We start from the raw sequence: 23,772 nt of genomic DNA, 5'->3' as shown, positions 1-23,772 counted from the left end.
TGTGATTTGAGGAGAAAATACCTTTTTTGAGACCCTTACTGCGAAAGGAGAGAGTGAAGATCCACAGCCAACGTAAGTCAGTGGAGCTATGTAAATTTAAATCTGCTGAGGAACTGGCCCCAAATATTTATTAGAAATTAAATTGGGACTGAAAGAAGATTTGACAAAAATATGGCAATAGGATGAGCAACTAGCTTCAGTTTGAATCATCTATTGGTATGACAGTATTTTAAGGACTGTACTGTTTTATCCTACTAATCAGTTGAACAGAACCTTATTTGAGGAAGGCTTCAGCTACACTAGGACCACTGGGAACCATGTCATATAAACCATTTAAAAATCAGTTCAAGTTCATTTGTATTATATAAGTTTTGTCCAGCTTGTGGGCACGGGATCAAATAGTGTTTAAACCAAGTTCAGAAACAGTGTTTTAGTCCCCTATCTAGACAGAATACAAAACACTGTTTTAAACCTGGTTTAGCCTTGTGTACAATGGCTGGTCAAGCTATGTTTAAACCAAATTAACTAGAACTGGTGTTTAAAACAGGTTGGGGGATCGATGTTATCAGAAACTTAAGTTTGAAACATGACCTTTTTCTACTGCTGGGAAAGGGATAGTCAGCAATGTCAATAAAATTGCAGAAATAAGTCTCATGGTATTTGAAATCCCCACTACTCAGTCAAATAAAGATAAAGTCTATTCTGGGAGGCTACCCTGTTGAAGTCACTGATAGATCTGACTATCTCAAGAATTGATGGAGGTCCTGCTATGTTAGGGTATATTTTTAAAGAATGTATGACCTCTTTCTGCATTATTTTTCACCTACCATATACCAAATGCTAGCTCAGATGCACTGATGCTTCTATTGTGATGTGGTTTGGAACCTGTATGCAAAAATGTATTTAATTTACATCATTAACAGTGTATCCAATTACAAAATCATCACATTTTTTCCTTGATACCAGAATGAAAAATACCCAACATACTTGCCAACCCTTTACGGGCCAGGTTGTGCTCTGCTACTTCATAGATGCATAAGGGAGGGCATAAAGAGACCCTCCTCTTGCATTATTGTGCAGCACTGAGGTGCAGTTGGAGGCCCTGTGCTCCAAGAGGCCCTCCAGATGTTTCCTGGAACATGGCATCCCAAAAGTTATGAGAAGGAGATGGGGTCATTCTTGGCCAGCAGAGTAGGCTGTTCACATGATGGGACTATGCTACCATCCATTTGGGGCTGTGCCTTTAATGACACAACTGAACCCTGAATCAAGGAACATTGGAAATGCTATATCTGAGAATACCGTTGGCCCTTCTGGCCAGATAATCTGCCTCCTGGTTAGTACTTGGTGCTTCAGAGGAAAATGATTTTCCACCTTGCCAAGAGTGCAATGGTGTATCATGGAGATGTAATGGGACTAGTCTTTTGAGTATTTTAGGACAACCAAGTTGACACAGCCAATGTAAAATCCATATCACACTTTACAAGCCACCCAGTCCACGATGGGATAGTACACTCAGTTACCATTTAATTAACTTCAAGTATGCATTCACCCAGAATGGATGTATTGAATAAATCTGTCAGGTTTTTGTCTTATATTGAGTCTTATGATATTATTTCAAGGGTCCTATGCATCTGGAATACCTAGCACCGAACTTTGCAAGGAATCAGCACATGCTCTATACTATAAAAGTTGAAATAGCATAGCATAAAGAAAACATTCTATGCCATATAATTGAGGAACTGCCTAAAACTCAACTGAATCATAGTAGGATAATGAGGGCAACATACAGTGTAAAATTAAAATAAAAGAACAAATCTCAAGTATATTACAGAAAGAAAAAGTCCATGAAATCTTCCCTGTGGCCTTTTATTGAAAGTTGGCAGCTCCATTATTAAGAGGGAGAAAGGAGCAGTATGTATAGGGTCACTGCAATTTGTTATGATCAACTGAACGCCAATTAAGGCTTCACTTAATTTAATTTTGAAAAATGCTCTCAGTGAGAATGTGCAAACCCTTGATTAGGAATATAAATTTGAATGAAAAAACATGTGTTAGTTCACAAATGAGATAAAACAACACTTCTTTAAATAACATTAATGGAGGCTGCAGGTGGCACTGATGGCTGCTGGCAGTTGAAGATATTGCAGTAACAATTTTGACTCAGGGCAAACTATCATCATAAGTGTGGAACAGCCCACTGATGAGCTATGAAGCCTCAAAAAAGGTGACAAATATGGAGAAATTCTAATCAGGGGGGACATGTGCAAATCCCTCTGATTTAGGAGGGAAAACAAATTTGTTTTGTCCGATACAGTAAAAATATGCATTTCATCACTTTCATTAGTGGTGCAGAATATTTCTCCCAACAACTCTAACTTGCTGCCTCTGCTAAGGAGATACCCAGGAATGGAAAAGAAAGCTTCTCCAGGCATAATTCTGCCACTGTTCCTTGTTTTGGCTTGGAGGACTGAGGAGTAGTGGCAGAGTTGCGCATGGGGAAACTTGCATAGCATGCTCATTCCCCCGTGTCTGCTAAGTCTAACTCAAGTCCGTGTTGTCCATCCCTCATGAATACAATGTGTGAATTTAGTAATTAAGAAAAAAGAAACATTGGTTAAAGATAAGCCTTCTACCACTAAAAATGGATGATTAGACAATAAGTCCTATACAGGTCTAACAAAATCTTCTTCTGATTTATCAGCAGCACAGCAACAATGAAGAATCCATTGAAAGTGTATTTGTAATTTGTTTAATTATATCCTGTCACTTGAATGCCAAAGAGAGGACATATTTTGGTACAGAAGCTAGACTACTTACTTACTACCCTACATTCTCATCCTGCATTTGACTCTCAGATCTTTAGACAGACCCCTTGAGACCTTTCAAATTGATCCTTATGGATGGAGCATTATGCCTGCATCAAGTCTCATATACAGATTAGCTTGCGCATTTGGGGCTTTAGAGCATATAAATATAGGCCTCAATTTTGCAAAAACTTACATGCATGCTTAAAGCTAAGACTGGGCCATAATTTATAACCTTTGGGTCATATATTGCTATTGATATAAATAGAAGTTGCTCACAGATCAAAAGTAGAGCTGCCGTAGAAAGCTGGGGAAGATAAATGTTGCAAACATTTTTGTTCCTGATTCATGCTGAAATTTAATTTTTGAAAAAAAAATTAACCAATTCAAGCAAAAGGCAGAATATATCCCTTTGTTTCAACCAACTCTGCAGCTCTTAATTTATGAACAGATATCTAAACAATCTTTAACACAATGCTGTGCAGTGTAGATACAAGGCTTCCAAAGTGAAGTAGCTTAAAAGAGTGTACATGCAGCAGTGAGAGCTTTCAATTGGTGTGGTTACACTGGTTTACTTACCTATGTATAAGCTCTATCACTATAACTTGTGCATAGACAGGCTTTAGATTTGAACACTTAGAGTTATGCTGTTTTCAGTGAAAGAAGGCCCTTGACTCTGGAATTAATTTCCTCGTTGGTCTGACAGACCACAGATCTGTTGTCTTTCAGGACACTAACATCACCTTCTCTCAAGCTTTTGCGTAAGTGGCGATAGAGGAGTATATTTACAGCATAACTGTCAGGTTTGAATCTATTATATTTAGTTTGACATTGATCAACTAATTTTATAGTCTTAAGAATGTTATTTACTCCACAAATGTGATGGGCACATTTTTAAAGAATACATAAAGATGTGCTAAGTATTCCCACCACTTATGCTACCTATTTACTTTCACATCACTCATTCTGGACAGTGAAACTAGACTGGTATATTTTCTAGGCAGTTACACGCTCAGGTTCTTATGCATTAATACAATACTGTTGTTCAAACTGCAAGCACAGCAAAGAGAATGTTTAAGTCTCCTTCCCCTCAAAGCATCCATTTAAATGTAATTACTTTTTAATTCATTACATTTCTATATTAGGGTCTGTAAAATAATAATAAATAATAATAACTAACAAAACCAGAATTATGAACCTAAATTACAGGGACATTGTGAAAGGTGTGAGTGGGTTATATTTAGAGGTAAAATTCATACTACATAGATGCATTCATTGGTGATTCTGGATTAGATTTAATTGCTTCCAGAAATGAAAGGGTAGCATACTGTCTAATTAGCCATTTACAATATGAGGCTTTCTTTCTCCTTGGATGTTGATCTTTTTAGTTAGTATTGTTCCAAGATGTTAAAAATGACTGCAGTCTGCAGCAACAAGGGGGGAAAAAATCAGTGGTTAAATATGTCTGACTCGTGGAGATAATTCAAACGGAAAAAAATCCAGGTCATTGGCCTTTTTAAGCAGACCCCGGGCAATATTTACTCCTCCATAAATAGCACAGTCACATGAATTGTGTTCAGTAAAGCCTGCAAAACAAAAAAACAATTTACAGACTGAAACACAAACTGTGGCTCATGTGTTCACTGGGAAGGATTTAGTGAACTTGCTGCATGCTCTGTGCTTAGTGACTGGGGTGTCGGGTCTGTTGGAAAGAGGGTGGATCGGGTCTCTTTAGGTGCTCCATCCCCATGCAGCAAGATGGAAATGCTGGGGTTCTTCTGCAGATTAAGCACCATATGGGACGCAGTCTTTGCTATAATGTCACATTTCACTGTGGCAGAAACAAGCGTTGCTGCTTTTACCACCATGACTAAGGGCTTGTCTACACAGGGAAATTTAACGGAGTTACTATACCAGCATAATTATACTACTATACTTATACTGGCATATTTCCTTGTGTAGACCAGCCCTAACATGAATGTACATTCTCCAGTAACTTCAATAATAATGTTTACTTAACCTGCTGCAAGGAATGTGTTATGGATGGTATGCAGGAGAAACCAAACAGACTGATTGGAATAAATAATAATATCACCCGCCTCTTAATAAGCGCTTTTCATCCATTGATCTGAAAGCCCTTTACAAAGGAGATCAGTATCATTATCCCTATTTTACAGATGGGGAAACTGAGTAACAGAGCGGGAAGTAACTTGCCCAAAATCACTCAGTAGGCCTAGGGCCAAGCCACAAACAGAACCCAGGTTTCATGAATCCCAGTCCACTGTTCTATCCACTAGGCCTAGCCTTACCAACAGGCAAAAAGACATCCCTCAGAACCTTGATGGCAATGGTTAAGAGTTCCCAACTCTCATGATTTTATCATGAGTGTCACAATATTTTGAGTTTAGGACTCAGCTCCTTGACTCATGTTGTTACATGAGAATCGCAACTGTCTTTAAAAAATAAATGTTTCTAGCTCTCATTGTTGTGGAGGAAAACTTGAAAACGTGAAGCAAGCGCATGCTAAAGGCTCAGACACTAGAGGGCACATCAAAGGAATCCAAACTTACTGTTTTTTAAAACTTCATGATTTTTTTGGCGCAGACTCATGATTTTTTAACACCCAGGACTAGCAACACTGCTTCTTGTTTTTATGATTCTACTTCTGAAGAAAAGTTTCAAAAACATCCTTGAACAGTCAGTGGAATCGGAGGTGGTCCACAAAAAAATTCTATATTAATACATGATCTACATTATGAAAGTATTTGCAACCCCTGTATACTAGACTTCTAGCATCCCATCATGGGATTTACTAAGCATATCCATTCTTCTAGTTTGTTTCTCTTTGTTATGGCCTAGATATCTATTTTATTTGCCTTGGCCATTTTTTGCTTTATATCGGCTGCCACAATCACTAAGTTTTCCAATCAGAACTTATTTCTAACAAGCATTAACTCATGTCAGGAACCTGCTGAGAGGCAGACAGAATTCCAATTGGTAAGCTTTTTGATAAGAACATAAGAGTGACCATACTGAGTCAGACCAAAGGTCCATCTAGCCCAATATCCTGTTCCGACAGTGGCCACTGCCATGTGCCCCAGAGGAAATGAACAGAACAGGTAATCATCAAGTGATCCATCCCCTTTCGCCCATTCCCAGCTTCTGGCAAACAGAGACTAGAAACGCTATACCTGCCGATCCTGGCTAATAGCCATTGATGGACCTATCCTCCATTAACTTATCTAGTTCTTTTTTTGAACCCTGTTATAGCCTTGGCCTTCACAACATCCTCTGGCAAAGAGTTCCACAGACTGATTGTGCACTGTGTGAAAAAATACTTCCTTTTGTTTGTTTTAAATCTGCTGCCCATTAATTTCATTTGGTGACCCCTAGTTCTTGAGTTATGAGGAGTAAATAACACTTCCTTATTTACTTTCTCCACACCAGTCATTATTTTATAGACCTCAATCGTACCCCCCCCCTTAGTTGTCTCTTTTCCAGGCTGAAAAGTCCCAGTCTTATTAATCTCTCCTCATACGGAAGCCGTTCCATACTCCTAATAATTGTTGTTGCCCATTTCTGAACCTTTTCCAATTCCAATATATCTTTTTTGAGATGGGGCGGCCACATCTTCATGCAGTATTCAAGATGGGGGCGTACCATGGATTTATATAAAGGCAATATGATATTTTCTGTCTTATTATCTATCCCTTTCTTAATGATTCCCTACATTCCGTTTGCTTTTTTGTTGGCCGATGCACACTGAGTGGATGTTTTCAGAGAACTATCCACAACGACTCCAAGATCTCTTCTTGAGTGGGGTCTAAATTAGACCCCATCATTTTATATATATAGTTGGGATTATGTTTTCCAGTGTGCATTGCTTTGCATTTATCAACATTGAATTTCATCTGCCCTTTTGTTGCCCAGTCACCCAGTTCTGAGAGATCCTTTTGTAGCTCTTCGTAGTCTGTCTGGGACTGAACTATCTTGAGTAGTTTTGTATCATCTGCAAATTTTGCCACCTCACTGTTTACCCCTTTTTCCAGACCATTTATGAATATGTTGAATAGGATTGGCTCCAGTACAGACCCCTGCGGGACACCACTATTTACCTCTCTACATTCTGAAAACTGACCATTTATTCCTACCCTTTAGCTAGTTACCAATCCATGAGAGGACCTTCCCTCTTATCCCATGACAGCTCACCAAAGGGACCTTGTCAAAGGCTTTCTGAAAATCTAAATACACTATATCCACTGGATCCCCCTTGTCCACATGCTTGTTGAGCCCCTCAGAGAATTCTAGTAGATTGGTGAGGCATTATTTCCCTTTACAAAAACCATGTTGACTCTTCCCCAATAAATTATGTTCATCTATGTATCTGACAATTTTGTTCTTTACTACAGTTTCAATCAGTTTGTCTGGTACTGAAATCAGGCTTACTGGCCTGTAATTGCCAGGATCACCTCTGGAACCCTTTTAAAAAATTGGTGTCACATTAGCTATCCTTCAGTCACTTGGTACAGAAGCTGATTTAAATGATAGGTTACAAACAAAAGTTAGTAGTTCTGCAATTTCACATTTGAGTTCCTTCAGAACTCTTGGCTGAATACCATCTGGTCCTGGTGACTTATTACTGTTAGTTTATCAATTTGTTCCAAAACCTCTTCTAATGACACCTCAATCTGGGACAGTTCCTCAGATTTGTCACCTAAAAAGAATGGCTGAGGTTTGAGAAGCTCCGTCACATCCTCAGCTGTGAAGACTGATTGAGCAAATTCATTTAGTTTATCCTCAATGGCCTTATCATCCTTGAGTGCTCCTTTAGCATCTCGATTATCCAGTGGCCCCACTGGTTGTTTAGCAGGCTTCCTGCCTGGGATGTACTTATACTTTTTTTTGCTATTACTTTTTGAGTCTTTGGCTAGCTGTTCTTCAAATTCTTTTTTAGCCTTCCTAATTATATTTTTGCACTTCATTTGCCAGAGTTTATGCGCCTTTCTATTTTCCTCACTAGGATTTAACTTCCACTTTTTAAAGGATGCCTTTTTGTCTCTCACTGCTTCTTTTACTTAGCTATTTAGCCACAGTGGCACTTTTTTGGTTTTCTATGTTTTTTAATTTGGGGTATACATTTAAGTGGAGCCTCTATTATGGTGTCTTTAAAAAGCTTCCATGCAGCTTGCTGGGATTTCACTTTTGGCGCTGTATCTTTTCATTTCTGTTTCACTAACCTCCTCATTTTTGTGAAGTTCCCTTTTCTGAAATTAAATGCTACAGTGTTGGGCTGCTGTGGTGTTTTCTCCGCCACAGGGATGTTAAATTTAATTATATTATGGTCACTATTACCAAGCGGTCCAACTATATTCACCTCTTGGACCAGATCCTGTGCTCCACTTAGAACTAAATCAAGAATTTCCTCTCCTCATGTGGGTTCCAGGACTAGCAGCTCATTGACAGATTTACTCCCTTCACTGTGCATTAGAAAATATTTCTTAAAGGACTAGTTTCTAAATCTTCAGTTAAAAGGCAAAGATTTCCCAACAGAAATAGTTCCTTTTTATTTTCTAGTCTCTGTGTTCAACTCTATCACCGAAAACTACAAATATGTAAAGGATAGCACTCGTTGGTATTTATGAAGTGTTGGTTTGCTACAAACATAAACATTTAGGAAACGGCAATAGAAATATGTACTATTTATTTAGTTTTGAATTTCAATTAACAGAAATACCATTTGTTAAATCTGAATAAAATAAACCTGTTGATGATTTGTCTCATTATATACATACTCCTGCTCTTCAGAATTTTGCTAAGCGAATGTCTTTCTGGCAAAGACATTTAAGTGACTTGGAAAGGTTAGCTGCAAACTTATGCCCCCAAGGGGACGCTTTACATCTCTTAAGGAGCCAGATGGACTATTACTGAGCATGACAGAACTGCTTCTTTCCAGAGTGATTGACTCTGGGACTGACTTTGGGAATTAAGGGTACAATCCCTTCATTAGAATAGGGCTACTCATGTAAGTAAAATTAAGCACATGCATAAGCCTTCGCAGGATCAGTATTTTTGTGTATTGTCAGTTTCATTGTTTCCCTCATGTAGCCCAATTCGCTAAACGTGCATGCACAATTAGCCTGGTTCATACAAGTAGTCCCACTGACTTCAATGGAACCATTCACATCTGTAAAGTTATTTGTGTAACTGTTTGTAGGATCAAACCCTTAGTAATTTTGTTTTTAAAAACATCAACAGGGGAACAAAAAAACCCTTTCAGATTTTTTTTTAATTAATTTTTTTTTAAAATTCAGGACATACTATTCAAAGGAAGCGCTAGCAAAAATTGGATTTTTTAAATTAATTAAAAATCTTGTTCATACAGTCCCTTTAAATATTAAAATCTTGAATAGAAAGTAATTTCCCCCTCCCCCTCAATGGCACACCATTCCTAAAAGCCATAAGTAGAATCTGTCTTAAAGCAGAACGTAGATCCAAACATTTTCTTTTCACTTTAGTCTTCTAGGAACTTGTCAATGAAGCTGTCTTGTCATTTTTTCCAAAATAGGAAAATTATGTTAAATAAAACCAACTAAAAAATAGGTCTCACTTTTTGACAGAATGAACAGTTGTAAATTGTTCCTTTTTTCTTGGGTTGGCTCAGCTGTTAATGATATTTCTTTCAGAGGTGAGGTATGAAGGTAAGCTAAAATTCTTAGCTGAAATATTTTCAGTAGCAGTGTGGGTTCCCCACTCAAGACTTCTGAAGAGATTTAATTTCATTACTGCAGAACACAACTTCCACCTAATGATAGGTCTCTGAAAGTTAGCAGCCTCAACCATTTTCTTGCATTTTCTCAGTTACTTCAAGCGGTGGACTTTTATTTTATTTATTTTGAATTTGGCAGTCCAAATAAGATTACTAACTTTAAAGAAAATCTTGGGAAGGAAGTTGAATGCTCAGAAAAGTTTATTATATTTAACTTAGAGCTTAGCATTTATAGAATACTTTTCACCCATAGATTTCGATTTTAAGATGAAGATCAACTGTTTTGCACTGGGAACAGGCAGCTAAACATCAGGGAAGGACTGAGTTGCTATAAAACAGTGCATAGAATGCATTGATTAGTGTCACTTTCTAAAAATGAGTGTGGGAGGAAATGACAGCTATTGGAGAGTATGTGGGAATAGAGGAATACTCCCTCCGATACCAGTGGAGGGCACATATTCTGGCCTATGATCTCCTGGAATAAGGTGCTGTGTTCTATACATTGAAATTTGGGCCTACTAGATAAAAGGTGCCAGAATTTGCTTTAATAGACATGAACAGGATCTCCTGTTAGCCATTTAGGGGAATGAGCAGCTAAACATTGCCACTTTGTTTGGGAAATGAATTTTGTTAAAATACTGAAAAAAACACTGCATGGAATTTACTTAATGAACAGAAAGAGCTTATGCTCCCCATTCTTTAGGAAAGATTGATTTATAGCACCAGCGAGGCTGGACAGGTTCGGTGCAATATAATTTTTTTTCTGAACATAATACACATTGCATAAAGATCACTAAAAGAAAGCAGAACAAAACAAAAACACATGATGGGGATATGGAAATGAATTCCTGAATGCATTTTAAGGAACAAGAAAGAAGGAATGACACTGACACAATACATGTCAGTGGGGAGAAATGTGGGTAGGATTTTTGAAGTTACAGGCTTCTTTTTTCCTTTGAGTCCTTTCTTGGAGTTTATAAGGAAATAGAAGTGATATAATAAAATCTGGTAATGTACAAATGGCAACAACAGGACACCTGGAAAACAGTAAATTTAGATGCACGCCAAAACTGTGTAAGCCTATCACCTAATCTGTGTTTTGCTGTTATGGATTGTGTATCTATGAAAACTATGAAACAACTCAGCAAAGAACTTAAACACATCAGACATTAAGTATGTAAGTCCCATTGAAATCACTGGCACTTCAGTACATGCTTAAAGTTAAGCAGATGCTTAAGTTCTTTGCTGAATCAGAGCCAAAACACTGTAAAAAAATAAGAAAAACACATGCCTATATAGCCAGTCCATCATCTGTATTTACATGACCATGAGCTAAGATATCCAAATGTTTATGTTTCAAATGTGGGGCAATGTGTGTGTGAGGAGTGGAATCAAATTTTAATGTGAGTGTACACTGTACGCACACACACTTTCCTAGTAGTCTTAGTCTAGTCTAGGATCGCTGTTTTTCACCTAGGAAGCCCAAGTTCAACTCCTAGAAAGTGAATTACACAGGATTTCTACTTTTTGAGAGAAGTGTAGATTTTGTTGTTAAGACATGACAGGGATTCAGTTTCTTGTTTGTCACTGACTTCCTGTGTGACATTGGGCAAGTTACTTAATCCCTTATCCTCAGTTCACCTGTAAAGGGAGAATAATGCTTCCTTTCTCCCACCCTTTGTCTGTTTTACCTAAAGACTGTAAGCTCTTCAGGCCATACACTGTCTCTTACTACATGTGGGGTCAAGCCTGCAAGATGCTGAGAAGTTTGGCCCAGCAACGCATGCATTAAGCGTGTCAGTAGTACCACTGATACCAGTACTTCATGTCCTTAAAGTTAAGCATGTGCTTAGGTGCTTTGTTGGACTCAGGCTAAAGTGCTGAGCACTCCGCAGCGTCAAGCATGCGTGTACAGCAACTAACATCATGGGGCTCCATCTCAGTTAGGGTCTTTAAGGACTACTCTAATACGAATTAATAACTCACACTGCCTAAGTCACCGTGGTCATCAACTAAAGTCACACTTTTTTAAAAAAAAAAGGTACAGCACAGGAATCACGAGCTCCAGGAGTAGCTACTCTAGATCAGTTCCTGGCAGTAGCGAGAACTGAGAAACACCTGAAAACATCGGATATGGGGCCAGTGGAGGACAACAGTAACATACACACAAGTCAGTTCGTCCCTTCTACCATAACGAACAGCGTGCACGCTTCAGGGTCAAAACCCGTTTCAGTAGCTCAGGCAGCACGTGCGGCTGATGCTGGAGGCCCCGGATCCCTTTTGGAACGACTATTAAGCGACGTGTTTATGTCAACCCCAGCAACCTCACTGACAGAAATCCCCGCGCGCACGGCTGTTGGTGACACCTCCCAACACGCCGCAGCCCTTCGCTCGCCCTCGCTCAGCACCCCTGAGAGGTACTTGGCATGGATCCAACCTGAGGCAGCCGATACGCGGGGCACGATCCCTCCAGCTGGCACGAGGGAGTGCGTTAGCCGGGCGGGTGCCTGACACCCGGCCCCACGGCGCTGCCTCGGAGGGGAGCGACGCGGCAGCCCCCTGCGCCTCTCCGCTCCCTACGGAGAGCGGCCTCCGCCGCCTCCCTCCCTGACAAGAGACCTGCCCCGCCCGCCCAGAGGGACCGAGCCATGCAAAGTCCCGCCTCCGGAGAGCTCCCCACTCTGGATTGGCTCTCGCGCACCCCGCCTCATTACTCAGTTCCGATCACTCTCCGGCTCGCCACAAGACATCCCGCCCACATTCCCCCGCTCTGTTGGCCAACCCCGTTATCAATCACTCGTGCCGGAGGTCGCGCGGCATCGGCGCCCCCGCCGCCATCTCGGTCTTTTAATTGGTTGCTCTTCTCCCGTCAATCATTCACGCGCATGCAGCAACGGCCACCCCAACCACCCCCCGCCAACCTATGCCCCGCCTCTTTCCCCTCCCCCTCAGGGCTCACCTCCTACCGCTGGCAAGTTCCGCGGACGCTCTCGCTTGCCGGCTCTGGGGGCTTTGCGGCGCGAGCGGGCCGGTGCTGTTGCGGCCCCGGAGGGACACGGAGACACTCGGGAACCCGCGGTCTGAGCTGGCCGGGCCGCGTGGGAGCATGATGACAGCAGAGGCGCGGGGGGCTCCCGGCGGTGGCTGAGGGGCGGGTGGGGGGAACGTGCCTCTCAGGCGAGCTCGGCCCATGACAGCGAGCTCCGCGCGCACTGGCACAGGCGAGCCTGGCTGAGGAGAGGAGGGCATAGGCGAACCCAGCTCTCGCGCTATCTCTGGCGGCTCGGGCGGCGCTCGCTGCGGGGAGAGCGTGAGCCGCGCGGATCGCTCCCGTCCCGTCCGCCGGAAAGTTTAGCGTGTGGCGGCCGTGCCCGCCCCGCGGCTCCGCCAGGGAAAGTTTCGGGAGCCGGCTCCGCAGAGAGGAAGTTACGAGCGAAGCAGGAACTTGGGAACATCGCGGCTCGGACTGAGGAGTCTCCCAGCGCTTGGATAAAGTAGGCTCCGTCAGCGAGCCCGGCCGGGATTGGGCCGCTCGGAGGCGGCGCGGGGGAAGTTGCCCGCTCGCCGTCGGGATCCCCTCCGTTTTTTGGGCGGGGGGGGGTCTTGGCTCCTTTTCCCGCCCCTCTTCCCCACCGCTTTGATATATGCTTCTGGGGAGCGGCGCCCCCCTCTTCACCACCCAGCCATGTCGGCGGCCATCTCTGCAGCGGAGAAGGTGGATGGCTTCACGCGGAAATCGGTGCGCAAGGCTCAGAGGCAGAAGCGCTCGCAGGGCTCCTCGCAGTTCCGGAGTCAGAGCAGCCAGGTAGAGCTCTCGCCTCTGCCCCAGCTCAAAGGTACGGCCCGACACTCCCCAGCCCTGGGCTACAGGTGCTGCACTGAGTCGCCCACTGCTGAGCTACTAACCACCTTTCCAATTCTGAGCTCGTTCTAGCCTGCCCCGTTTCTCCATCTGTGGGCTTTTCCCCGCTCCAATCCCTAGCTCAGGCTTGTCTTCCCTCTTTTTCCTTTCCTGGATCTCCAAGCCCTGAGCTCGTCTTCTGGTGGCCCCTTTAGTCCTCCTTGACCATTCTCCTTTCGCTTTTCTCCCTGTATTTTTCAAGTACTGACTGTCAGGAGATGTAACCCTACCACAAATACTTTCAGACCCAGAGCTTGTCTCGTCGGGGGTCCATATTCGTCTTATATAAACAAATGTGCAACAGCTCTGTTACAATTTGTTGCCTGTTGAAGGATTAACCCAGCTAGTGCCTCAAGATTACAACCCTTTTTCTGAGTAATTAGGGATTAAATGCGTGGTTTTGACCCAGCAAGTTAGTGAAATTCAAAATCCTTCTTTCGTGATTGCTCGTTGTGCTGGGGGGAAGGAAACTGTTTTTAAAATATTGGAGTGAATGGAGTTTCCTTTTCCTGTGAGGTGTATTTTACACTGGCAAACGCTGTACTTGTAGTATATATAATCTAATTTATCCACAGAAAATGTGTGCTAGACCTGGGGCACTTGTTCTGGCCTAATTGCTCCTTCCCACCTGTGTTGGAGGATTTCGAGTAAACCCTTTCTCTTGCTTCAGTTTAATTGTTCACAAATAACCATTAAAAGTTCTCCTCCCACTGGTACGGTCTCACGTGGCAAACTAAGATTTTTAGATGCTGGCAGCACTAACACTAAATTGGCCAAATTACAAAGTATTTGTATTTTTGTAGGTTATATTTTGTCCTAGATCACATTTAAATGTTACAGGGAAATTAGACTGATGAGGATATTGCAGGACAGGCTCTAGTTTCTTACCAAAATAAACCTAAATTTCCACAGTCTTGCACATAATCTAAATATAAAATTAAAGTTGTGCGTGGTCTTTAAATCCCCCATAATACAAAAATGGCGGTTAGATGGTGAATACAAATTTGTGATTAAGACAGTGTTTGACAAAATTCAAAAGAACCTTAAAGGTAAAGATAAGTTTTATTACTTTAAAAGTTATACAGCTTAATGGTAGCTTCAAAAGCGCATCATGCTTGTCTTCTAAACAGACTAGTAAAAAGCTCTTGTGAAAATCCCACCTTTGTCATGATTAGACTTGCTGCAAGGTTCAGTATAACATGGTTAACTTAAAGTTTCAAAGTAGTTTCACCCTGAATCTCCCTATTTGTTAATTTTTTTCAGTCAGATTATATATTTTAAGAAAACACAATGAGAAAAATGTTTTTAACAGACCCACTCAGAGGAAAATGACTGTATAGGGGAAACAGTGAAACAAACTATCCAACTGCTGCTAAATGCAAATAAACAAAGTGGGGGATTTTTTTTTCTCCACATCTGTTATAGTCATCACAGCTCATAAAACAACAAGAGGGGGAAAATATATTCAAACAGTTTGGTATTCCTTTGACAGATCAGTGACTTTCCCCCCTGTGCAATATTTCTGCAAACTAGTATAATTTTCAGGTAAGACAGTGTTTAAAAAAAACCACTGGAAAAATTGTTTGAAACATGAACTAAGTTCCTACACTTCATAAGTGTAAACTCCATTGTGCTTTAATAGTCAATACTTGATACATTTTGCTCAAATGTGTTCTGATTTTTATACCTCTAGTAAACTGTATTAAAAGCTCTCAATAGCTGATACCAGAGCCCTTGCATTAGAGATCACGTATGGGTGACTTTTTCAGCAATATGGTTACTGTTTATAGGAATCTTAGGCCCTCATCTTGCAAAGACTCAAACACATGCTTTACTTCTTGCATGTGTGGTCCCATTGAAGTCTGTGGAACTACGTACATGCTTAAAATCTCTGCTGAATTGGGGCTTTAATGCCAACTGTCCAATCAGACTAGTGAGGCTTTCAATTTTGTGTGTGCAGTTTTGTCTCCACAATTACTTATACTTGCAGTTTAGGTCACTTAACTATCTCAGTCCCCGTAAAGTGCCAGATTTGGGGGTTTAGAGGTCTATAAAGCCTTAAACCTGCAAACTGAATCTGTATGGGCAAACCACCCGCACAGAGCTCTGTTTGGGGTTGAAGGGACCTAAATTAAGGGTTTGAAATTGTCTGTATTTATTTGTGGTCAGAGTTTAATTTTGATCTACAGAAGCACGTATAATCTCAACTGCTTCAAAATAATTGACAAATGTAGTTTCTTTTTAAAAAACCTGTCAAACTATTTTTCAAAACTGCAAACTATTGATCTATGCTGAGTGTCCCAAATAACCAATCTGAGAGTCAGGTGGCACACTAGTAACTTAAAACTTGCATGTTTCTTGGGAAATCTGTCTAAACTGCAGATTGCTGGCTCCTGCTCCATGTGGTTCCCCTGAAGCGTACACTGTAGTAGTAGCATCACGCTTGGCCTCCAAAAATGTATGGTTTCATAGAACTTTTATTCCCAATCATGCATTTTCCCCCCTGAGAAAATACAGTTTGACCTCACTCTAAGACCAGTTCCAAACAGAGTTCTGTGGTAGGTGTGATCCTACGACTGTAGTACATCCTGGGTCATTGCATAAAGCAGAAAAATGGCATTATGTTGGTTGCCTAGGGGCATTAGGTTAATTTTTTTGTTTTCCCAGACAGCTTTTGCTTTTAAAGAAAAGTTAAAACCTGCTGTGTTAGGAAGAATTGACTATTATACTTATTATACCTAAAATATAGGTAACCTAGTTTAGTCACAACTACTCCATCATTTTACAGAAAATGCAAACATCATAAAAATTCCAAAACAACCTGTAAGTTTCTGTCTGACTGGTCTAGAATGCTCATACTCCTTTCCTGGCAGGAGAGATGCATCAAAAATAATCAGGCTCCTGTCATTATTATAAATGTCTGTTTGGGTAAAAGATTTTAAAAAGGAACTAATCTAGGAAATGTTGGTGGGTGACTGGAATTTGAACCTCCTAATCAAAAATTCTCATACAAGGATATAAGTAGTACTGTATGAAAACCTGTAAACATTTATTTTATTTACTCCTGCAGGAATTCTGTGCCACTGCGCAGGTGCAGAATTCATGTCCCCAGCAGATTTATTTACTTCCCAGCCAAAAAAGAAAAAAAAAAAAGTCTTTGACAGGGAAGCAAAGGGAAGCTGCAAGAGCAGTCACACACCACTCCCTAGCAGTGCAGATACATTGCTGGAGCAGCTGGTGGAGAGGTAAATCACCACAGGGCTAGGGATGCTCCAGCCAGTGGCTCCTACCCTGATCCGGGATCAGATGCTAGTCCCAGCTGGGTTGGAGGCAGGAGAGGACAGGACTTCCTCTTCTCCTGCAAGGAGTGGCTAGAGCTGTGTCAGACCCATCCCCAGAAACCTCCCCCAGCTGCAGGAAGTTCAGCTTTCTGTCCCCATTGCTCCTCAGCTGTGGTGGGAGGGGTCACTGTATGGGGAGCTGCTCACCTGACCATTGTGCATCTGTACCTCCCATACCCAGTCACTCCTGCCAAGCCTCACCCTGTACACCCAGACCCGCCCCCCCATCCTTCCATACCCGAACTCCACTCCAATGAACCTCAACCCCTGCATCTGAATCCCCTTGCCTCCGGGCCCCCACCTCTGCACCCAAATCAACCCCACTGAGCTCCCTGCACTCAAACCTCCACCCTAACTAGCCCCACCACCCTGAGCCCCCACAGCTAGACCCCCATGCTACTGACACCCAGTTAGCTGCACCCAGAACCCCACCCCATCAAGCCCCACTCCCCCAGCACCCAGACCCCCCTGCTGAGCTCTCTAGACCCATTGGCTGAGCCCCAACCACTTTCACCTGGAACCCCCACAATGAGCATCCAGATCCCCCCCCACACCTAGAACCCCCACTGAGCTGCATGCACCCAGATTCATAGATTCATAGATATTTAGGCCAGAAGGGACCATTATGATCATCTAGTCTGACCTCCTGCACAATGCAGGCCACAGAATTTCACCCACCACTCCTAAAAAAGACCTCACACCTATATCTGTGCTATTGAAGTCCTCAAATTGTAGTTTGAAGACCTCAAGGAGCAGAGAATCCTCCAGCAAGTGACCCGTGCCCCATGCTACAGAGGAAGGCGAAAAACCTCCAGGGCCTTCCAATCTGCCCTGGAGGAAAATTCCTTCCCGACCCCAAATATGGCGATCAGCTAAACCCTGAGCATATGGGCAAGATTCATCAGCCAGATACTACAGAAAATTCTTTCCCGGGTAACTTGGATCTTACCCCATCTAAAAACCCATCACAGGCCATTGGGCCTATTTACCATGAATATTTAATTACCAAAACCATGTTATCCCATCATACCATCTCCTCCATAAACTTATCGAGTTTAATCTTAAAGCAAGATAGATCTTTTGCCCCCACTACTTCCCTCGGAAGGCTATTCCAAAACTTCACTCCTCTGACGGTTAGAAACCTTCGTCTAATTTCTAATCTAAATTTCCTAGTGGCCAGTTTATATCCATTTGTTCTTGTGTCCACATTGGTACTGAGTTTAAATAATTCCTCTCCCTCTCTGGTATTTATCCCTCTGATATATTTATAGAGAGCAATCATATCTCCCCTCAACCTTCTTTTAGTTAGGCTAAACAAGCCAAGCTCCCTGAGTCTCCTTTCATAAGACAAGTTTTCCATTCCTCGGATCATCCTAGTAGCCCTTCTCTGTACCTGTTCCAGTTTGAATTCATCCTTCTTAAACATGGGAGACCAGAACTGCACACAGTATTCCAGGTGAGGTCTCACCAGTGCCTTATATAACGGTACTAAAACCTCCTTATCCCTACTGGAAATACCTCTCCTGATGCATCCCAAGACGACATTAGCTTTTTTCACAGCCATATCACATTGGCAGCTCATAGTCATCCTATGATCAACCAATACTCCAAGGTCCTTTTCCTCCTCCGTTACTTCTAGTTGATGCGTCCCTAGCTTATAACTAAAATTCTTGTTATTAATCCCTAAATGCATGACCTTACACTTCTCACTATTAAATTTCATCCTATTCCTATTACTCCAGTTTACAAGGTCATCCAGATCCTCCTGTAGGGTATCCCTGTCCTTCTCTAAATTAGCAATACCTCCCAGCTTTGTATCATCTGCAAACTTTATTAGCACACTCCCACTTTTTGTGCCCAGGTCAGTAATAAAAAGATTAAATAAGATTGGTCCCAAAACTGATCCTTGAGGAACTCCACTGGTAACCTCCCTCCAACTTGACAGTTCACCTTTCAGTAGGACCCGTTGTAGTCTCCCCTTTAACCAATTCCCTATCCACCTTTCAATTTTCCTATTGATGCCCATCTTATCCAATTTAACTAATAATTCCCCATGTGGCACAGTATCAAACGCCTTACTAAAATCTAAGTAAATTAGATCCACTGCGTTTCCTTTATCTAAAAAATCTGTTACTCTCTCAAAGAAGGAGATCAGGTTGGTTTGACACGATCTACCTTTTATAAAACCATGTTGTATTTTGTCCCATTTACCATTGACTTCAATGTCCTTAACTACCTTCTCCTTCAAAATTTTTTCCAAGACCTTGCATACCACAGATGTCAAACTAACAGGCCTATAATTACTTGGATCACTTTTTTTCCCTTTCTTAAAAATAGGAACTAAGTTAGCAATTCTCCAATCATACAGTACAACCCCTGAGTTTACAGATTCATTAAAAATTCTTGCTAATGGACTTGCAATTTCTTGTGCCAATTCTTTTAATATTCTTGGATGAAGATTATCTGGGCCCCCCGATTTAGTCCCATTAAGCTGTTTGAGTTTCGCTTCTACCTCAGATATGGTGATGTCTACCTCCATATCCTCATTCCCATTTATCATGCTACCATTATCCCTAAGATCCTCTTTAGTCTTATTAAAGACTGAGGCAAAGTATTTGTTTAGATATTGGGCCATGCCTAGATTATCCTTGACCTCCACTCCATCCTCAGATTGTTCCACACAGAATCCTCTCACCCCACACCTGGATCCCGCCACCCTTGGATCCTGCCTGGTTGAGTCTGCCTGCCCCATACCTGGTGCTCCTGAAGCAGAAGGGCAGGGCCCCAGGTTGTTTCTGGGGCAGGCCCAGGCCTTGTGCTGGATCAGGGTTGGGTGCAGCCTCACCACTGAGTCCATGTCTCTGGGGTGGCGGGGGCTGCAGGGTGATCTCCACCTTTGTGTAACCAGCGACCTCTACTCCCCACTGCCATGCTGGAGTCTCTGCATTTATTTGACCAATGCAACTTGCAGATTTTTAAAATATTGTATGCGTAACTTTTAGGTGCAGAATGTCCTCCAGAGTAATATATATTGAAGTTAAACACACTACTATGGCTGGGCAGTATCAGAATCTATTAATTTGTGTGTCATGAGTTGGAGAAATCTACTCAGGTACTAAGTAATGTGCTAGTTACAAGTATAACAGGAACATCCTTTGTGAAACAGCTGTTAACTTTATTTTTTTTTATGAATATGGTTCATTTTGGATGTTCTTTCAGGTTGTGATTGTGTGTGCGTGTTGGAATAAACCAATTTTTTTCATTTTGAACAAATGGTCAGCAAGGCCTTACTAGTGACAGGGTATATAAAAATAATAAAATTATGCTCTCCTTCGGTCAAATTGTCTTTGTTTTCCTTGTACATACATGATGCAGGCAGAGTCCACTTTGTGATATTACCTAAAAATCTCAAGAAACTAACTGTTCCAGGATAAGGCTTTAAAAATGATTAAAGCTGGGGCAGGCTTAAAAAAATTTTACATTAAAAGTGTCTTCCTGTTGCTTTTCACTTTGATTTTGTGAAACTTTAGACAAACAAGGAATTTGTCAATTATGTACTTGAATTCTAAAATACAATGTTGGGTAACACCAAAATTCAAAAACTAAGTATGATCTCTCATAGTGTTAGGGTGAAACACTTGTATGTATTTACATACTACATGTTTAACCAATGCATGTATTTGAGAATATATTTAACACACACATTGCAGTTTAGCAACATATACAATCATGGAATTCTTAAACTTCACTTTAGAAAGCATTATTGTAATTCAAAATCTGATGCGAGTAGTTTTGAAAATAGTATGTTAGCTTGTGTTTATGAATTGAAGCAAGGAAACTTTACTGACTTTAAAAAATGGTGAGACATCAGAAGCAGTGAGACAAGCTTTTTTGCAAAGCAAGCAACTCTGCTTCTGCAGAGCAAAATTATTTAAGATTAAGTACAGGCAGTAAAGTAGATGTATGTATTTCCTATATAACACGCACCTTGTACTGTATTTATAAGGAATAAGAAATTCCTGATGGCTTTCTGGAATCTTAAACTGTAAATCTAGAAAAATCATTTTCAAACCCTGCAGGATGGAAACAATATTAAAAATCAAATATGTTTTGTTTACTTAAATTTGTTTCCAAATGAGGCTGGCTCCTGGTGCAAAACAGATTGGCTGTTACAGTGGAAGAATTGGAAGCCGGTCCAAGAATCCATCAGCTGCAAGGCTTGGGAAAGGCTATAGGGTCTCTGTGCTAGGGATGATGACAGTGTGGGAGGAGAATCCTGTAATTAGAGACTTCAAGTTTTTATACTGGAAAAATCTTACTAAACATCCAAATATGGAATGTAAAAACTATCAACAATAGTATTTACTCCTCAACCCTCCAGGGAGGTAGTTTGGGCTTCCAGATGCTGCACCTCAGCTAAGCTTTAATGGCTACATTACAAAAATGTAAAGTTTTACATTTGTACACAACTTAAATCCATCAAGATCAGACTGAGTCTTAAATTTGTTTTGGATATCTGTAATCCATGGCTGTTTCAGAATAACAAATAGCTATAAAAGTTGTGTAGTAGGGTCAGCCTCCACAGCACCCCATTGTGGCTCACCATCTGTCTCAGTATCATCAGGCAAGGCCAGGAAAACATACATAACATAGCAGGGTCTTCCATCCTACTTTATTTTAAAAAAACAAAAACAAAACAAAACAAAAAGTTCTGACCCTCCAGACTATCCTTGGAGGTCCAGCTCCTACCTGAGCCATTGACCCTCAGGGCTTTGTTCCTGGAGTTCTTCCCCAATCTGGTTCTCCACAGACTGGATTCTTATTCACAGTCTACCTCGGGCTATTGGCCTGGGCTTTGGCCCTCTCCAGTGCTTGCTGTAGGAACCTCCTTCTCTTGTGTCATCCTCTCCCTTCAGGACCAATCACAGGAGACAACTTTACCGGTTGAGGTCTCCCAGCCTTTTATGGGCATCAATTGATGCTTTCTAGCTGGGTCTGATAACTTAACCAAGCCATCTGATCCACATCTAATTAGGATCATTTGGGTATGTGTGAGGGGTGGCTGATCCATCACAGGTAAGGCTGAGCCCAACTCTCCTTACAGGACCAGTGAGCCTGTCACAGGGTTTTGAGTTTCTTTGTAATGTTGTTGTCTTGTGCTTCCCCAAAGAAAGCATCCATCAAAAATACTGTCCTGATCCACTGTAATGTCAACCTAATAAAAATGTCTGTCCATTATACATTAGGGAAATGTCAGTGTGCAGTATCTTTCATAGGTTGGTGAATTGTTTACTTACATTCCTGGGGATTCACCCTTGGTCACCCCTATTACTTCTCTCTTTTATATCTTTTATCAAGATCTCCTACATCTACTAGTATGGTGGATAAGATTTCCTTTGAGGGGAGTAAACTCTTAATTGGGTGGAGGATCTGTGAGATTTTTTATATAAAAGTTACAAATATATTTACAATACACACAGATATAGCAAAAATTGCTCTTCAGTCTAGCAAGAAGTTCATAATTTTGAAAGAGAAGCAAGAACAGTTCTTTAGCACTTGATACAGAATTCTTTTTTTTGGATTGATATGGAGTGCTGTACAAAAAACCAAGCAACTGAATTTCTTCCAAATTAAGGAATTACTAGTTTATCAAGTGGAACGTCTGGGCTCTAATTCTTACAAGAAGTGATCTTTGTTATCCTTAGACTTGGATTTTTTTAGTTTTTAGATAAGGTGCCACAAGTACTCCTTTTCTTTTTGCAAATACAGACTAACACGGCTGTTACTCTGAAACCTTCCATAAAGTGTAATTCCTAAATACAGAGCTATTGACAGTCTTCACGTGAAGAACTTTTCTATTTAAATCTTTCACATCTTTTGTGCCAACTTAGTATCAGATTTCTTTCCATATTCATTGCTTTATAGTTTAGTCAGATATTGGGTGTACAGGTGCTGAGTTTAAAGTAATTTAGCTGTCCAGTCAAGAAAGCTAAATGTAAATTATTTATTGCTCAAGACATGCTGCCTTTATCTGATCAAAAGAACATTACATCAATCTGGGAAGGATATGTGGAACTCTCTAATAAAATTTAAGTGAATTCTGTGCTTTTGAACAGTGCCATATCAATGGCTCTTGGGAGACCATTTTTATTTATCCAGAACAGGTATAGGATGCACAGCAACTTTCAAGATTCCTCACTAATATTCTTGTAACCTGGACTTGAAAGAGCCTAATGGCCATTGGGGGATGATGTAGCTCCTCTTTCATGCCCATGTAATCTTGACCCTGTTGTTTTGACTGGGAGGTAATACTAAGGTTACAGGCCTAATGGAAGGAAGTGAATTTTGAAAAGGGACGTGGAGGAGAGGGTGGAGCCATCGCTTCACTGGGACAATAAGTATTAAATAATGCCAGTTTTCTCTGTGGTATTGTGGGAAAAACTGCTAGGAACTGGACTGAACCCAGCAGCTTGTTTTTCATAGGCAAATTAATGATATTTGTCACTGATTGTGTGTTTGGGCTATTCCTTTCCCTTCAGTTTTGCTGCTTTTCATGTTCAAGGAAGTTTGTCTTAAGGATATTGCTAGTGGAATACCTCTAGACTTACTATATGCAGATCAAGCAGGACTGCCTATGGTAAAGTTTGTGTAACACTTTCCTTTACAAGGTTCTAGTTTTCAGTTGCTTATAACTTTGCTAGAACTGTTTGGACTGAAGTTTTCCATGCCAAGTATGGAAAACTTTTTGACCCATGCCTCCGATTAAATTTCTTAGGCCTTTTCAACACTACACAATTTTGTTGATGTCAGCTTTTGCCAACAAAATAGTGGAGGTGTACACTGACATGCTCCTCCACCAGTGCCGATCTAACTCCCTTTCTATGCCGACGACATAAAACCACCTTAACGAGAGGTGTAGGGCTTAGGTCAGTGTAGTTAGGGAGATGCAGTGTAGAC

At 41.3% G+C, this 23,772-nt stretch overlaps 2 protein-coding genes across 7 annotated transcripts in view; one reads left to right on the top strand and one right to left on the bottom strand.

Annotated features, from left to right (window-relative positions):
- The window catches only part of LOC140909520 (uncharacterized), a 66,924-nt gene extending 53,931 nt beyond the window's left edge, over nucleotides 1-12,993 (bottom strand). For 3 of the 5 annotated variants that reach the window (XR_012158248.2, XM_073338989.2, XM_073338990.2), the window contains exon 1: nucleotides 12,533-12,993. The gene's annotated coding sequence lies outside the window, so the exon portion shown is untranslated. Of the gene's footprint in view, nucleotides 1-12,010; nucleotides 12,185-12,532 lie in introns of those variants that run through there. The other 2 variants (XR_012158247.2, XM_073338991.2) reach the window with 1 other exon arrangement.
- Nucleotides 12,518-23,772, top strand: part of PPP2R5A (protein phosphatase 2 regulatory subunit B'alpha) — a 96,464-nt gene continuing 85,209 nt past the window's right edge. For both annotated transcript variants that reach the window (XM_073338975.2, XM_073338974.2), the window contains exon 1: nucleotides 12,518-13,409. In XM_073338975.2, coding sequence (XP_073195076.1) covers nucleotides 13,259-13,409 — 151 coding nt within the window. In that variant the 5' untranslated portion in view covers nucleotides 12,518-13,258. The remainder of the gene's footprint in view (nucleotides 13,410-23,772) is intronic.

This window comes from Lepidochelys kempii, chromosome 3, assembly GCF_965140285.1.
Source record: "Lepidochelys kempii isolate rLepKem1 chromosome 3, rLepKem1.hap1, whole genome shotgun sequence".
In the NCBI taxonomy this organism is placed as follows: Eukaryota; Metazoa; Chordata; order Testudines; family Cheloniidae; genus Lepidochelys; species Lepidochelys kempii.
The sequence above is the reverse complement of the archived record's forward strand: the minus strand, read 5'-3'. Positions and strand labels throughout refer to the sequence as shown.